At 28.4% G+C, this 16,479-nt stretch overlaps 1 protein-coding gene across 1 annotated transcript; it reads left to right on the plus strand.

Annotated features, from left to right (window-relative positions):
- The first annotated feature begins 2,222 nt into the window (after positions 1-2,222).
- Positions 2,223-3,615, plus strand: LOC111905587 (uncharacterized). Its single transcript, XM_023901289.3, has 4 exons — positions 2,223-2,342; positions 2,450-2,556; positions 3,077-3,155; positions 3,434-3,615. The coding sequence occupies exons 1-4, from the start codon at positions 2,340-2,342 to the stop codon at positions 3,479-3,481; spliced, it is 237 nt and encodes a 78-aa protein (XP_023757057.1). The 5' UTR covers positions 2,223-2,339; the 3' UTR covers positions 3,482-3,615.
- The last annotated feature ends 12,864 nt before the right edge of the window (positions 3,616-16,479 follow it).

Raw genomic sequence — 16,479 nt, forward strand, 5'->3', positions numbered from 1 at the left:
CAAAGAGATATGTGAGAGAGATTTCACATACTTAGAGAGATTTGGGAGAGATTTGACATACTTGGAGAGATTTCACATACAAAGAGATATGTGAGAGAGATTTCACATACTTAGAGAGATTTGGGAGAGATTTGACATACTTGGAGAGATTTGGGAGAGATTTGACATACTTGGAGAGATTTCACATACAAAGAGATATGTGAGAGAGATTTCACATACTTAGAGAGATTTGGGAGAGATTTGACATACTTGGAGAGATTTCGCATACAAAGAGATATGTGGGAGAGATTTCACATACTTAGAGAGATTTGGGAGAGATTTGACATACTTGGAGAGATTTGGGAGAGATTTGACATACTTGGAGAGATTTGGGAGAGATTTGACATACTTGGAGAGATTTGGGAGAGATTTCACATACTTAGAGAGATTTGGGAGAGATTTCACATACAGGGAGATAGAGTGAAAACGATTGAGAGTGTTTTTCGTGTGTGATGAATGAGAGTGTCCGGCTTCGCAATGCAAGGTCCTTAGACCCCGTTGTGCCATGTTTTAGGATCTTACGCACTCCTATGAGTATGCAACATTGTTTTATTGTTTTTGTTCATTGTTTAGCACTAATGCTAAGGATATTTAAACACATGAACTTTCCAAGTGGTGTTTTCTCATTAAAATAGTGAGTTATACAGTAATTACATAATATAAACCCTATCATACAAGGTTTTAATCGAGTTGACCGGTTTGACTCGTTGACCTTGTCCGGTTTAGACTTGACCCGAATTTGACTATTGTCACATTATAATCCTCCCTAATAAATAAAGATCTTTTTGCCACATGTCACATTTTCATTTATTTTGCCACATGTAATTTTGTGGTTATTTTAAATTAATTTTTATTCCACATGTCATTTTATGATTTTTTTTTTCATTTTATTAAATTATAGATAGTATTTAAATGCAAAAATAAATGCATATCAATTTCATTAATGAACTTTCCTTCTAATTTTCAAAATTACTAAATTAAAGATTTATTAATTTTATTTATTTATTTATCTTTTTTATTTGTTTAAATTTAAAAGAGAAAAAAAAAACACTTTAATTTTTATAATTCAATATTTTTTCATTTTTCTTATAAATTTAAACTTCTCAGATGTTTAGACTTTTTTGTTTAGTTTTTTTTTATAAAATAAACTCATGTAATACGTGGGTCTCACACCTAGTCTATCAACGAAAGTATTTCCTCACAATCATTCTCATGAATTAGAGCGAAAACTTTGTCACCTAGGTTTTTATGAGTGCATACATTCTCATCCATGTGAATTTATTATTTCCAACCTACAATCATAAGACAAGGTTTAAGACAAAACCAAATTCAAATTTAGCTTTCCTTCAGGGACTGAATTTCGCTATTCTAAATTTCTTGCCCTTTTGTAGCACAAGGGCCTACCAGTGCTTCCTTGTTGTTAGCAGCTTACCCACATTGATTAACGTATTTTCACTGACCAACGTGCTTTTGCTTTTGTAGTTAAATGAAAACATAGAAGTCATAGGCATTGTCAACTCATCTAGAAGTGCACAAAAATAAGAATGTGTCAATCAAACACGAAAGTTATCAACTTTAAGCCGCATGCTAGTGATAACCAAGAGGTTTATTGTCGATTGACTCTTGAAACTCTCAAGATCAATACGATTCCTACTGACTTCTTGACATATAAGTTTTCTCTCAAGGAACATTCCTTGACGAGCTAAAACAAATATTCAAAAGTTTGTGTGTATTCTCGAAAAGAAAACACTTCATAGAATAAGTCTCGATTTATCTTTTATTTTCTCGATTAACGAAAACATCACAACTCCAATTTTATATGTGCTAGACTAAAAAAAAGATTTTTACTCCACATATTTCAAGATGTTTTCAACCTTTTTTAGTTTGGAATTAGTTTCAAGATACAATTTATAATTATTAGAGCATGACTCTAAAACTTGATTGAAACAAAGTATGACTCGTCTTATGATCGAACCATTTCCAACAACGTTTAATTCCTCTTCTTAGTCATATAATTGCACTAAGATGTTCTTGGAGTATTAATTATGATACAATTCAATAATTACTAAGATGACCATAAAACATGATACTATTTTCACCCTTAATTAATTTTGGACGACATTGAGGTAAAAACAAAGTATAGAGTTTTAAGAAGAAAATTGGTAAACTTAAGGGGCCTATAATGTAAACCTAACTTCACTATATTGTTTTGGGTCTTCTTGTTCGTAGTTTACTTCAGCACAGCCGGTTTCTTTCAAACGAAGGCGGATCAAAGATCTAGAGTCCTCTAAACCCCCAAAATGGTATGCAATTTCTAGGGTTTTTATTTTTCTCGATCAGGTCTTCTATTGATCTTATCGTCTTGTGATCTAATTAATTCTCTTTTCCGATTTCATTTTCAATTTGAAAGGTTCAATCAGCAAAACCCATATCCAGCCCCGTCCCAGTCGTTTGGTACCCTTCATTAGCTGTGCTGATGCTCGCCGTTGGTCTTGTCATCACCGCTTCTTTCTTCATGTAAGTGGATCGTACTTTTATTTCACTCTGTGTCAAATTTCGTAACGTATCGAGAAAATGTAGACAATTTGCCCTGGTTATACGATGATAATTTAACTGGTTGACTATTCTCACAATCCGTTTGCATTTTTGATCGACTTTATCATGATTAGTTCGTTATATTGGATTCTGATGAGATGTGTTAATTAGCCCCAATCTCTTGAAACTTTATATTATAGATTTAAAGCACAAAAATCAGACTTTGTTATCCTTAAATTACCCCCCTCGGTTACTGATTACCGAAAAAGAAGCTTCAATTTCTCTTTGAAGAATCAAATATTACAGATTCTAAGCGGAATTATGATTCTAAAGAATCCAATGTTTCCTTCAAGACCTTATTGGAATATGCAGACCAAAGATATATGACAAAATGAATTTACTCATATACCTTTTAATGTTCTTTTTTATTCAAAATTTCAAATAATCCATGGAAATGAATTTTGTAACGACATTTTTTTTCTATGTTTCATAACTTGTGCAGCTATGAAGCAACATCTTCCAGGAAAAGCCGTAGTCTTGCTAAAGAAGTTGTAACAGGAGCAGTGGCATCTGTCTTTTTGGTAAGTCTCTTTTCAATTGCTGTTCAATCTTGTTTCTAAGGTTCTAGTTTTGTTGGATGGAATGGAATGAGAAAGGAATGGAATGGAATGAACAGGGTAATGGAATAAGCAAGGTAGTGGAATGACTAATGAGTCATTACATTCCATATCATGTTTGGTTGGCTTTTAGGAATGGAATGATTTATCATATGAATATTTTACATTATGGGTAAATAATATATTATTATATGGAAAGAATCACAAAACAAACAACTCATTTTTATGTTTTTGTGATGCAGGGATTTGGATCCTTGTTCTTGCTCCTTGCTTCTGGTGTTTATGTTTGAGGATGATTTTTGTATTTCAACCACCTTGTTATTCTAGAACCCTAATGGGGTATCTTCTAAATTGGATCTTTTAGAAATACAATATATGTTTTCTACAGACAATTTTATGGTGATATATTAACGTTAGCAGTTGAGGGATTGTTTGTTTGGTATGATGGAATGAAAGTCACAAAAGAATGGAATGGAATAGTTCTTTACATTCTGATATTATGTTTGGTCGACTTGAAGGAATGGAGTGAGTTGTTTAAATATGTTGTTTGTTATGTACAATTACAAACACCCTTCTCCAATGTAATGAAAGTGAAACCCAGAAGAAGGAATCACAATCAGCATTCCAAGGAATACACCATTCCATTCCGATGTGGCAAACATGCATGATTTTCCAAATATACCTTGATGCCTAATATACACTTTTAAAATACTACCATACCAATCAAAAGTTATGTGAAACAATAATGTAACAAATACATGTAAACTTCATGAACTAGAGTGTCAATAATCAACTACTTGGGACATAAAAGTAAGGAAAACAATAAAGTATTGTAAATGGCCTAGTTTTAGGAATTAGGTAACTTATAAAAACTGTTGCACTTTGTTGATTTGATTGAGAAATAGTCTGAGTGTCATGATCCTAACCGACCACTTATGTTGCACTTTGACTGAGAGGTACTAATCGAACAACAATTGAAAGTAATAATAAGACAAATTTTCAAAAGGGGTCTATATGGTTTGTCATTTTCTTTGGATAACGTGCAAATCGTTGAGAAAATTATGAATTTGGTTATTTGTGCGTAGTTTAATTGCGAATTTGGTTCCGTCAAAGATAAAAATACAATTATATATATATATATATATATATATATATATATATATATATATATATATATATATATATATATATATATATATATATATATATATATATATGTTCAAATGTGGATTGACATCTATTGTGCGGATGTGTGAACAATGTTATTCTGTAAGAATGACAAATAAAATATGTTGTTTGATAATGTGAATACGTTCAATCTTACATAACTATTGTCATTATAACACATTCTTACTAATTAAATCGTCTATAAGGTTATTATAGATTTTTTTTAATTATTCTCATTCTATCATAATGTTGTCACAATGTTTATTAAGTTGTATTCTATCAGAATGACAATGAGTGAAAAACAATACGTGAGAACAAAAATAAATAAAAATTAGTGAAAATGCATAAAAATAACAATAGTGGTGTGAGTTTGAACGTATTCGCATTACTAAACAACCTATTATCTTACTAATTTTCATAAAATAGCATTGTCCACACATACGCACAATAGTTGTCCATCTACATTATAACCTAGCCATATATATATATATATATATATATATATATATATATATATATATATATATATATATATATATATATATATATATATATATATATATATAGGGCTAGGTTATAATGTAGATGGACAACTATTGTGCGTATGTGTGGACAATGCTATTTTTATAATATTTCATTATAATTAAATATAGAGTGGTCCCAACCCAATCCACCCAACCAATCGTATCTCTCCTCAGTCTCACTCTCGCTCTCTCCCATTTATACAAAAACACATACATACATACATGCACTTTCATTGAAGAACACCCCCTATACTTTTTCTCTCTTTAAATCTTTCAATAGTGATGACATAAACAAACTTTTCGGATCGAAACATTTGATGTCATCCCATCTATACCTTTCTCTTTGTCAAGCTTCATTGAGTTTGTATCAAAGGGTTGTTTTCTAGAAACAGACCTTTAGGTACTTAATTTGGAATCCAAAAGACATTTTTATGTATAAATAGATGGAGGCGGTAACAAAGCAATGATGGGCGAGTGATATTCTTCACAATGATTGGGATGATGTCAATGAATCCACCATAAATGATTCAAATTGTTCATAAAATCCCCTATAGATAATCTTCAAAAAAGAAACAAAAACACCTTTACCTTAATCATAATCATCAAACTAAAAAGAAGTTGATGTCTACGACAATTATGATTCCAACTATGTAAGTAAACCCATAGTTTTGAAATGATGGTGGTGATTTTGATTTCTAATTAAGAATGAGTTTTTCTATTGAGTCTTGAGATGTTGCTTAAAGAGATAAGAGACGATTGTAGAATGGTCATGTTACTGTAAAACCTTAGTTGCACCCCTGCCTCCTATAATTTCCAAGTTGGTGTGATTTTATTTCCTACAATCTAAGATTTTTCATAAGCTTAATTTGATTGATTTTGTGTGGTTTTGTCATTTTCGTTGTTGTAGATATTTACAACTTTCCATACTCTATAAGCTTAAAATATATTTGCTTGATTAAGGTTATTTTTCATTAATTTGATTTTGTTAATTTGTTTAATTCACAAGTTTGATTTCTTCAAATCATTTCTTGATTTGTTTAATTCACAAGTTTGGTTGTATTCACTATTTTGATTATTTTTGTCAATTTGTTTCTTTAAATTGTTGCTTGAATTTGTTTTCTTCAAATTATTTGTTGATTAATTTGATTTTTTTCTTTTTGTTTTGTTGTTTCCACTCAAGATGGATTATCTAGGGTTTATTTGTGCAAGTGTCTATATGTGTGTTTGTTTATGGTTAATGCATATTTTGATTTAAGATGAGAAAGAGAAAATAAGACAAAGGTTGAGAGAAAAATATAGATAGAGAGAGAAAGAAAGGGAGAAGGGAGAGAGGGTTGGAGGTTGTAGATCCATTCTATATCAAATAAAGTAATAATTAGACAACATTACATAAATGTTCCCAGTGGTCTGGCATAATAGGCTAATGCGGTCCAACTTTTATTGTTAGAACGCAGTCCCTATAGTTTAAGCTTATTACACCGCTCATCCATTTGTTCTTAAACTAACCATAAAGCAGTCAAATTCTTAAAAAAACGACATTTTACCCTTTTATTGATTAAAAATAAATAAACATTTGACATTACCCTATTTCATCGTCTTATCCCTTCTCCCTTTCACCGCCACCGACTTTGTCATTCATCTCTCTCGCCGACATCCAACGACGACTACCCATCCTTATCCTCGTCTCCTTTCCCTTATTTCTTGTATCTTATAGTCACTACCCCATTAGAAAATCCTATCCACCATTACTTCCCTACCGCATACCACCAATGTCTGAATCATCGGCATTGGAACCCCACCGCATACTTCCGTATGAAAACCTATATATCCTTCAACCTAGAATGAAGTTTCAGAGAGGCGATATGGTAAAAATTTATCCTACAAGACCATGTTTTGAAGACGCTTAGTGCATATCAAATGTCACACCCCCAAATCGAGACGACGGAAATATTCGGGGGCGGAGGACGTCATGTACAGTATCATAACAATTGCATAATAGTAAAACAAGCAACAACATCCATTGTATTGAAAATATAATTAATACGTTTGTGTTCTTAGTATTGATTGCATGACACCAAAATATATAGCAAAATAAAATACGAGTCTTGAATATGCCCCGTCTTCTCAAAAACTTGAGTGGGTGTACCTGTCTACTGGTTCTGTGAGAATACAAGTTATTTTAAAAAGAGAGTATCAACATTTAAGTTGGTGAGTTCATAAGAATTTAGTATTAGAAATCTATCTTTGTTTCATGAAAATGTTAGTGTGTTGTTCCAGAAAATCCAATATTTTCTATAATAAATGAAGTGTAGTCTTATGCCTTAAGACCAAAATGTTTACATGTTATTGTACTCTAAAATAGTATAAGTGTATGTTTTCCATAAATGTATGCTTACTTTGCTAGAAAATAGTGTATTGTACTTATATGAACTCTATTGTGTACAAGTACTGGAAAATAATGATATGTAGTCTTATTACTTAAAATAAAACCACTGAAGTGATGTTTGGTTGGTAAAACAAAATGTTTAATTAATGTTTAATGTGAGTGAGATTATAACCATACTAAAATGACTAGTGACTTGCACGATGTTCTTTAGGCGTCGGAATGTTATGACATTTGTTACCCCAGATTTGTCGGTCTAACTATAGCTAACAACTTAGGTGTATGATTGTCAGTATCGTATAGATCTATACACAAATTCACACTCTCCCTCAAAGAGACTCTGGTTATACTTTAGGACTTTTTGCATGTACTCTACTAGGTACCATGAAGTAGTGGCTTACATTTTAGTATTAACTCGTTTACGTATAGTTTGTACATGTTTTCTTGTTCTTGTAAATGAATAGTGTACTCGTAGTGAAAAGTAATTATACTTATCTAATTATTCATGTGATGTACCCTTGAACTAGAAAATAGTGTGAATTGATCCCTAAACTATACCTATAATAGTTTATAAGTTGTTATGTTAGTGCTGAAAATGATTAAGGAAAATACCCCTTTGCTCGACATTTTACAAAAGGTATAAAAATTGTTATTGAAATAAGTTTTATACTTATATATATGTATGTATATATATATATATATATATATATATATATATATATATATATATATAGCTAGGTTCAAATGTTTTTAGCAAGTATTGTGTGCCTAAATGCACCAATGAGAATTCAAGAAATAATAAACAATTAAATAAATCATTTAAGGGTATTCTGGACATTTTGTACTTTTTAATTAAGGAATCATTTAATTGAAATCTTGCAATTAAGGAAATAAAATTAATAATTTTGACCTAGTCTCTCTCTTGCATCGTGTCTTATATTCAAGGAATTACCAAGATGAATGATCGACACCCCACAACAGAATTGATCAAGACCTTGATTTCTTCTTTCTTCTTCCAGTCGACACACATCACAGATAGAAGGAGTCGATCACTTCTTCGTTTTTTCTGATGCGCACACACGAGATGGAGAAGAGAAACGTACGACCCCTTTTCTTCCCTCCTGACGATCGATTCTTGATCTCGCATAATCCTAATCAATATGTGACGCTCTCAATTCGTACAGGTATATTTGAATATTGAATCCATTTATGCTTTTTTTTCTTCGATCGTATGGAAACCGAACACAGGAGATATACCCTCCTGTGTAACTCATTTGATGTTGATGATGCTGAATTGCTTTTTTTTCATTCATGATTCATAAAAAATATGGTGATTTCGGGAGCGCCCTTAAAGTGTTTGATGAAATGCCAAAGAGAAATATGACAATCTCACATTGTATACATGGTTAGTGATGGAATCACCGGTTAATGAGGAGATGCTGGTAAGTTTACATGAACTTTATTGATCTTTGATTAATTTTTTTGAGTTGGGTTTTTGTAATTTTTTATTTTTTTTCAGAAATTCAGAGACACCATTCTTTGATGGCAGAGAACTTGTAGCTGGAAGTATTGATGATTCAATCTATGTTTATGATGTTGAAGCAAACATCTATCCTGATCATAGATTTGATGTTGAAGCAAACTGACTTTTCCTTATGTTTATGATGTTGAAGCAAACAGACATATGGGCTGATCATAGCTTTGACCTTGTTTACCTTTTTATAATATTTCCATTCTGAAAGAATAGTTTATTATATAAGAATATTATTGCTTTATTCTGATAGAATTTGTAGTTAATTAATTATATGTTTAATGTGCAGTTGTTACAAGTGTATCACTACAAAGTATTTGACAATGAATTTGTGATAGAAATGGCTTGAAGAATGGCTTGAAGACCTGATGGGAAAGGCTACTTGTATAAAATCAATCTCATGCAATACAATTCTGACAGAATGTCAATGTCACAAAATGTCAATCTCATAGAATGCTAGCATATTTTGAATTGGCTTAGAGGTCAAACATACACAAGACATCTAGAATGTTGTTATTTTTTAAGAATTATACTTGGTATTCTTTCAGAATGTTTGTTATAATTCAATGAATCACAATCGTACAATGTAATTATTTGGTATATTATTAGTTCAAGAATCGATTTTGTGTATTCTTTCAGAATATATTTACTAGTTTATGGTTGACATTCTGTCATTCTGACAGAATAAAATCGAAAAATATGTTTACTACTTTATGGTTAAAATTCTATCATTCTGACAAAATAAAAATCGGATGTTAAATTTTAAATTAATTTAAAATATTTAGATTTTTAAAAATAAAGGAATTAATTATCCCTAAAAATCCGAAAATTTCCTTTTTTAATATAGGTTAATTGACTAGAATGCCCTTATGCTCAAATTTATGTGATTATATGGTACATGTTATCCTATTCTACTATCATAGACCCTCAGATCATGACCTTTGATTATATTCCATCCAATGGTCCAGATCTGTGCATTCTGACACACAATAGTTACTAAAAACAAAATAACCTAACCCTATATATATATATATATATATATATATATATATATATATATATATATATGTTACATGTATAGTTAAAGTTTAAAAGACAGTCGGATAAATAATCATATCCTAAGCCCACAACCAAACAAGGAATAAGAGTTAAGGCAGGAACACTAGTCCTAAGCCTTTTAAATCTTAATTATACACACACACACACATATATATATATATATATATATATATATATATATATATATATGTTTGTGTGTGTGTGTATGTAGCTTTGATAAACGCAACAATTTAAATATTTGAAAACAGCTTAGAATGGTTTGACATAGTTTATAAAGGTATTAAATAACTTGAAATAATTTGTAATTGTTTTTAACTGTTAACACAAAATACTTTGTGTTTTGCTGGTATTCTCCCCCTAAAAACATTGAAAAATAGTAAAACGCAAGGGTATGAACTCACCTTAAGTGAGTGATCAAGAGGGGATACGGTGTAGTAGTGATGATATTCGAGTTAGAATCCGTATAAATATATGTATCCTAATAGTTGTTAACGCATATAATATGTGTATAATTAGTGGAAATGATAGTAAATGTGTTATGGAATAGTGAATTTTTATAAGATTCATTTTTGAAAAAGAAGTATTAGAAAATTACCGAAGGAATGATAGGCGTTTTCGGTGTGCCTGGGTGATTTCGGTTGCTTGAAGATGTGAAGGATGTTCTTGGTGGAAATAAGGAGATTAGGGTGTTTTCGGTTGATATTATGAAGATTGGATGGTGATTTCGGTTGATATCAAGAACACTTGAAGATTTTGGCAAGAATCTTATGAAGATTCAAGTGTTTTCGAATGATACTTGAGAGAAAAGATGATGATTTCAGACTAGTTTTTGAGAGAAAAAGGGAGGTTTTCGGTTATAAACTGTGAGAATGAGGATGTGTTTCTGATTTTTGATTATATATTGGATTAATAGTTGATGTGATATATGTATATGTGTAATATCACTTCGCAATGTGTGCTAAAGGATAGAATTTAGGAGATTTTGGTGTGGAACTCTACCCGAGAAAAGGAGATTTCGTGCGAGAAAGGGTTTGCGGTCCGAAGAAATCAGCTTCGCACGTTTGCGGTGTTGACCGCAAACATGATTGCGGTCCGAGGGGAGGGCATCCATGCGAAGGTTTTTGATGGGGATTTCGGTCCTCGCGTTTGGTTCATATTTTTGCAACACTTATCCAATAAAAGGTTTATATATATTAAAATATTAGTTTGGCCTTAATAAATTAATAAATCAACAAATTTGACTTTTATTTCGCAAGTTTGACTTTTGTTGACCTTGGTTGACTTTTGTTGACTCTTTACTGATTTGAAAATAACGGGTTGTCACATCAAACATCATCTCATATTTATCAAACAAAGAGTTCATTATCCAATTCATACCCTTATCACCAAAGATGGTTTTGGCTCCTTAGAGAGATTGTCTTCGTCGATAAAATCTCTCCAGTTCCTCCTTATATTCTGGTATTCGGTTTTTCAAAGTTCAATATTATTGATGCCAACCATAGGGATATGGTGGGTGGGCAAGATTATCAAGAAAAAAAGGTTCGTATTATTTGGACTATTTTTAGCATCCAAATGAAGAGAATTTGTTTCCTTTTGATTAATTAAGGGTTCATTAGGACCAATTGGAGTGAGATGATTGTGTTTGGGTATATGAAAAAAATGGGTAGATTATCACTTAGACCTATTTTGTTTGTATATCATATCAACCTACTTTTTATCTTTATATAATAACAATAAAATTTATAAATTTACACAACAAATATACATATTTCAAATTTTGTAATTTTATTATACCTTACAAAATACAACTCCATCCAAAATAATTTTCGCCAGTAATTTCATCCATAATTTCACTAAATTTAAATTTGTATTTTCTTTATATAAAATTTTTTAATGATCCTGATTTTTCTTTCTCCAAAAGTATATAAACCATTTAAGTCTTAGATAATGCTGCCCCATTATAATTATTACTTTCCAAAAATATATTCGTTTAATGAGTAATTTGATATAATGAAGGAAGTAAATGTTAATTAAAATGATATATATATTCCATAATTATTACATGGGTTTATTAAAATAATTAATATCAAGCTGTAAACATTAATCTCTAAATATTATTAAAAGATAAACCTTATGATATCATATTAAATAATTTGGACCATTGATTTATTTCAATCTTATTTTTTCCACCCTTACATCAAATTACTGACATCATCTTCCCCATATGGATGTATTTAATTCCAATAAATGCTTTCCAATCGTCAAATAATAACTTATATTCGTTGAAATGGAATGTATTTAATTCAAATAAAAGCTTTCCATATTTAAAATCTTGAATTTTCGGTTATGAAGATTTTAATATGGTCAATTTTAAAAGCATATTACTAACAACTCGTTTCAATCAAAACATTAATATCAATCATTAGTATAAATCCGTTTATATTAGTAAATCATTAATATAAAATCTATCTTTATTAGGAAATCATTAATACCGAAAAATCATATTTAAATTATCACATACATATACGATTCATCTTTGAATCTGCGGCACACACTTATTTTCAGTTGTTTCTTTTCTTCAAACATTCTCCTACAATATCATTATTATTGCTTATAACTTTCATCATCATTTTCTGCTTCAAACATTCGCTCTTGTGCACTAGAAGGTCAGTACCTTCTTTCGTTTTTTATTTTTTTTTTTTTCGATTATTTTTTTGTTCACATATCAAATATATGTATTCATATATTTCGATTTTCTTTGTCACAAATTATATGAAATCAGTTAACTACTTTTATGAAACTTTTCAAATAAACAGGAAAAGATATTACGTACCTTTAACAAAACATAAATTAACTATTTTGGAAACTGACATTAACTGGGAAAATGCTACTTTTATATATTAGAAATGATTATGATTTTTTTTAATTTTTATGTCATAAGAATCCGGTTAATTTTGACATGATTTTAAAATATCATTGAAATTATTATGTTTTTGTATATCATATCAACCTACTTTTTATCTTTATATAATAACAATAAAATTTATAAATTTACACAACAAATATATATATTTCGAATTTTGTAATTTTATTATACCTTACAAAATACAACTCCGTCCAAAATAATTTTCGCCAGTAATTTCATCCATAATTTCACCAAGTTTAAATTTGTATTTTCTTTATATAATATTTTTTAATGATCCTGGTTTTTTTCCTCCAAAATTATATCAAACATTTACGTCTTAGATAATGTTGCCCCATTATAATTATTTACAAATATTGTATAAAGATTATAAAAAAGATATATGGTTATTGGTATTATTGAAATGTGTAGAAAATACATTGAAAACGATAAATATCTATAATCATTGAAGGACCTTTTTGTAGACAATATTTTTTGTATTATTAGTTAAACGACATTCCTCGTCTCATATAGTTATGCTATTGTTATATAATAATAAACATTTTAATTAGACGTTCTTTCTATAATAAAGTTATCTAATTTAAACATATATTGACAACCAATTTATTTGGTGTTCGCAAAAACTTTGCATTAGTTTTGACGCAACATTGAATAATTTTAGTATATCATTAATGTAATTTGATATATCTTTTAATTATATCAAATAAAGACATTTCATTACTATTGTGCTAATTAAGTTTATATATTGTATTTTTACTAATCGTAACGGTCTTATTTTTCTAATAACCGTAACGTTTTTACTGATTGTATTTTTTACAAATCTCCTAATATCTTATAATTTTTATCTTACTTTATATTTTTTCATAACGATGTTATTTTCAAGATTGACTGTCTTAATAGTTTTTTTCTTCAGTATACTCAATTTTATATTTCATTGTACAACATCATCGTTTGTATGTATTCTGAAATTTCACTTTAAAAATGTTTAATGTTTACACCTTGATATTAATTTTTTTTAATAAACCCGTGTAATAATTATGGAATATATATCTCATTTTAATTAACATTTACGTCCTTCATTATATCAAATTATTTATTAAATGGATATATTTTTGGAAAATAATAATTATGATGGGGCAGCATTATCTAAGACGTAAATGTTTAATATACTTTTGAAGGAAAAAGATCAGGATCATTACAAAAATTTATATAAAGAAAATACAAATTTAAATTTGATGAAATTATGGATGCAATTACTGGCGAAAATTATTTTGGAGGGAGTTGTATTTTGTAAGGTATAATAATATTATAAAATTCGAAATATGTATATTTGTTGTGTAAATTTATAAATTTTATTGTTACTATATAAAGATAAAAAAGTAGGTTGATATGATATACAAAAACATAATAATTTCAATGACATTTTAAAATCATGCCAAAATTAACTGGCTTCTCATGACATAAAAATTAAAAAAAATCATAATCATCTCTAATATATAAAAGTAACATTTTTGTAATTAATGTCAGTTCTCAAGATAGTTAATTTCTGTTTTGTTAAAGGTACGTAATATCTTTTCCTATTTATTTGAAAATTTTCAGAAAAACAGTTAACTGATTTCATGTAATTTGTGACAAAGAAAATCGAAATATATGAATACATACATTTGATATAGGAACAAAAAAATAATCGAAAAAAATATAAAAAACGAAAGAAGGTACCGACCTTCTAGTGCACAAGAGCGAATGTTTGAAGTAGAGAATGATTATGAAAGTTATAAGCAATAATAATGATGTTGTAGGAGAAGGTTTGAAGAAAATAAACTATTGAAAATAAATATGAGCCGCATATTCAATGATAAATCGTATATGTATGTGATAATTTGAATATGGTTTTATGGTATTAATGATTTTCTAATAAAAATAGATTTTATATTAATGGTTTACTAATATAAACAAATTTATATTAATGGTTGATATTGATAACTTGATTGAAATGCTTTGTTAGTAATATGCTTTTAAAATTGACCATATTAAAATCTTCATAACTGGAAATTCAAAATTTAAAATATAGAAAGCTTTTATTAGAATTAAATACATTCCATTTCAACGAATCTAAGTTATTGTTTGACAATTGGAAACCATTTATTGAAATTAAATACATTTCATATGGAGAAGATGATGTCAACAATTTGATCTAAGGGTGGAAAAAATAAGATTGAAATACAATCAAAGGTCCAGATTATTTAGGATGATGTTATAATGTTTCTCCTTTAATAATATTTAGAGATTTGATATAATGAAGGAAGTAAATATTAATTAAAATGAGATATATATATTTCATAATTAGTACACAGGTTTATTAAAAAAAAATTAATATCAAATTGTAAACATTAAACATTTTTAAAGTGAAATTTAAGAATACATACAAACGATGATGTTGTACAATGAAATATAAAATTGAATAGACTGAAAGAAACTATTAAGGCACAACAGTTACTAGAAAGTAAGATAAAAATTATAACATATTAGGAGATTTGTAAAAAGTACAATTAATAAAAGCGTTACGGTTATTAGAAAAAATAAGACCCTTAAGATTAGTAAAAATACAATATATAAACTAAATTATCAGAATAGTAATGAAATGTCATTATTTGATATTTCATATAATTGAAAAATATACCAAATTACATTGATGATATACTAAAATTATTCAAAGTTACGCCAAGACTAATACAAAGTTCTTGCGAACACCAAATAAATAAGAAACAAACATAAAAGCTAACATATATATTGATAATCAATTTAAAATAAACTAATCATGATTTAGGAAATAATCTCCATTGATGATATACCAAAATTAAATCCACATAACATTTAACATTCTATAAATTATATTATATAACTTTATTTAAATAAATGAAATAATTGTCAATATTTAGTGCAGTGGAAAAAACGGTATATTGGTTGTCAATATATGTTTAAATTAGGTAACCTTATTATGAAAAGAACGTCTAATTAAAATGCTTATAATTATATAACGATATCATAACTATATGAGACGAGGAAGATCGTTCAACTAATAAAACAAAAAGTATTGTCTACAAAAAGTCATTCAATGGTTATAGATATTAATCGTTTTCAATATATTTTCTACATATTTTAATAATACCAATAACACAATATATATATATATATATATATATATATATATATATATATATATATATATATATATATTTATATATACGTTTCCGCGTTTAACGTGAGCTATAATCTAGTAATAATAGAATAATAGAAAAAGAAATAAAAATTAAATACATAAAAGATATAGTAGTCTTTTAAGTTTGTCATTTTTAAGTTTTGACAAAATCCAATCCACAACTAAATTAGGCAAAAATATTAAATTCATAACTTTTTTAATGTTTGTTCGGATCTTAACCAAAGAAGACAAACCACATTCACATTTTTGCAATTTTTTACAATAATGATATTAATTAAAATATAAAAGAAGGTTATTTATAAAGATTAACATAATATAATTCTCCTGGTTAAAGTTTGATACCAAAAACCAAATAAAAATCTGTCATAAAAAACATTTTTATAAATATAATCCTTTTTAGATAATAAACAAAAATACACAACACAACAAAAAAAACATTTCTGCAGTTTACCGTATATGTTACTATATATTACTGTGCACT

This window comes from Lactuca sativa, chromosome 7 (assembly GCF_002870075.4).
Source record: "Lactuca sativa cultivar Salinas chromosome 7, Lsat_Salinas_v11, whole genome shotgun sequence".
In the NCBI taxonomy this organism is placed as follows: domain Eukaryota; kingdom Viridiplantae; phylum Streptophyta; class Magnoliopsida; order Asterales; family Asteraceae; genus Lactuca; species Lactuca sativa.

Coding starts and splice junctions, on each gene's coding strand:
- LOC111905587 (XM_023901289.3), top strand. Junction 2,557..3,076: donor ATCACCGCTTCTTTCTTCAT/GTAAGTGGATCG, acceptor TAACTTGTGCAG/CTATGAAGCAACATCTTCCA. Junction 3,156..3,433: donor CAGTGGCATCTGTCTTTTTG/GTAAGTCTCTTT, acceptor TTTGTGATGCAG/GGATTTGGATCCTTGTTCTT.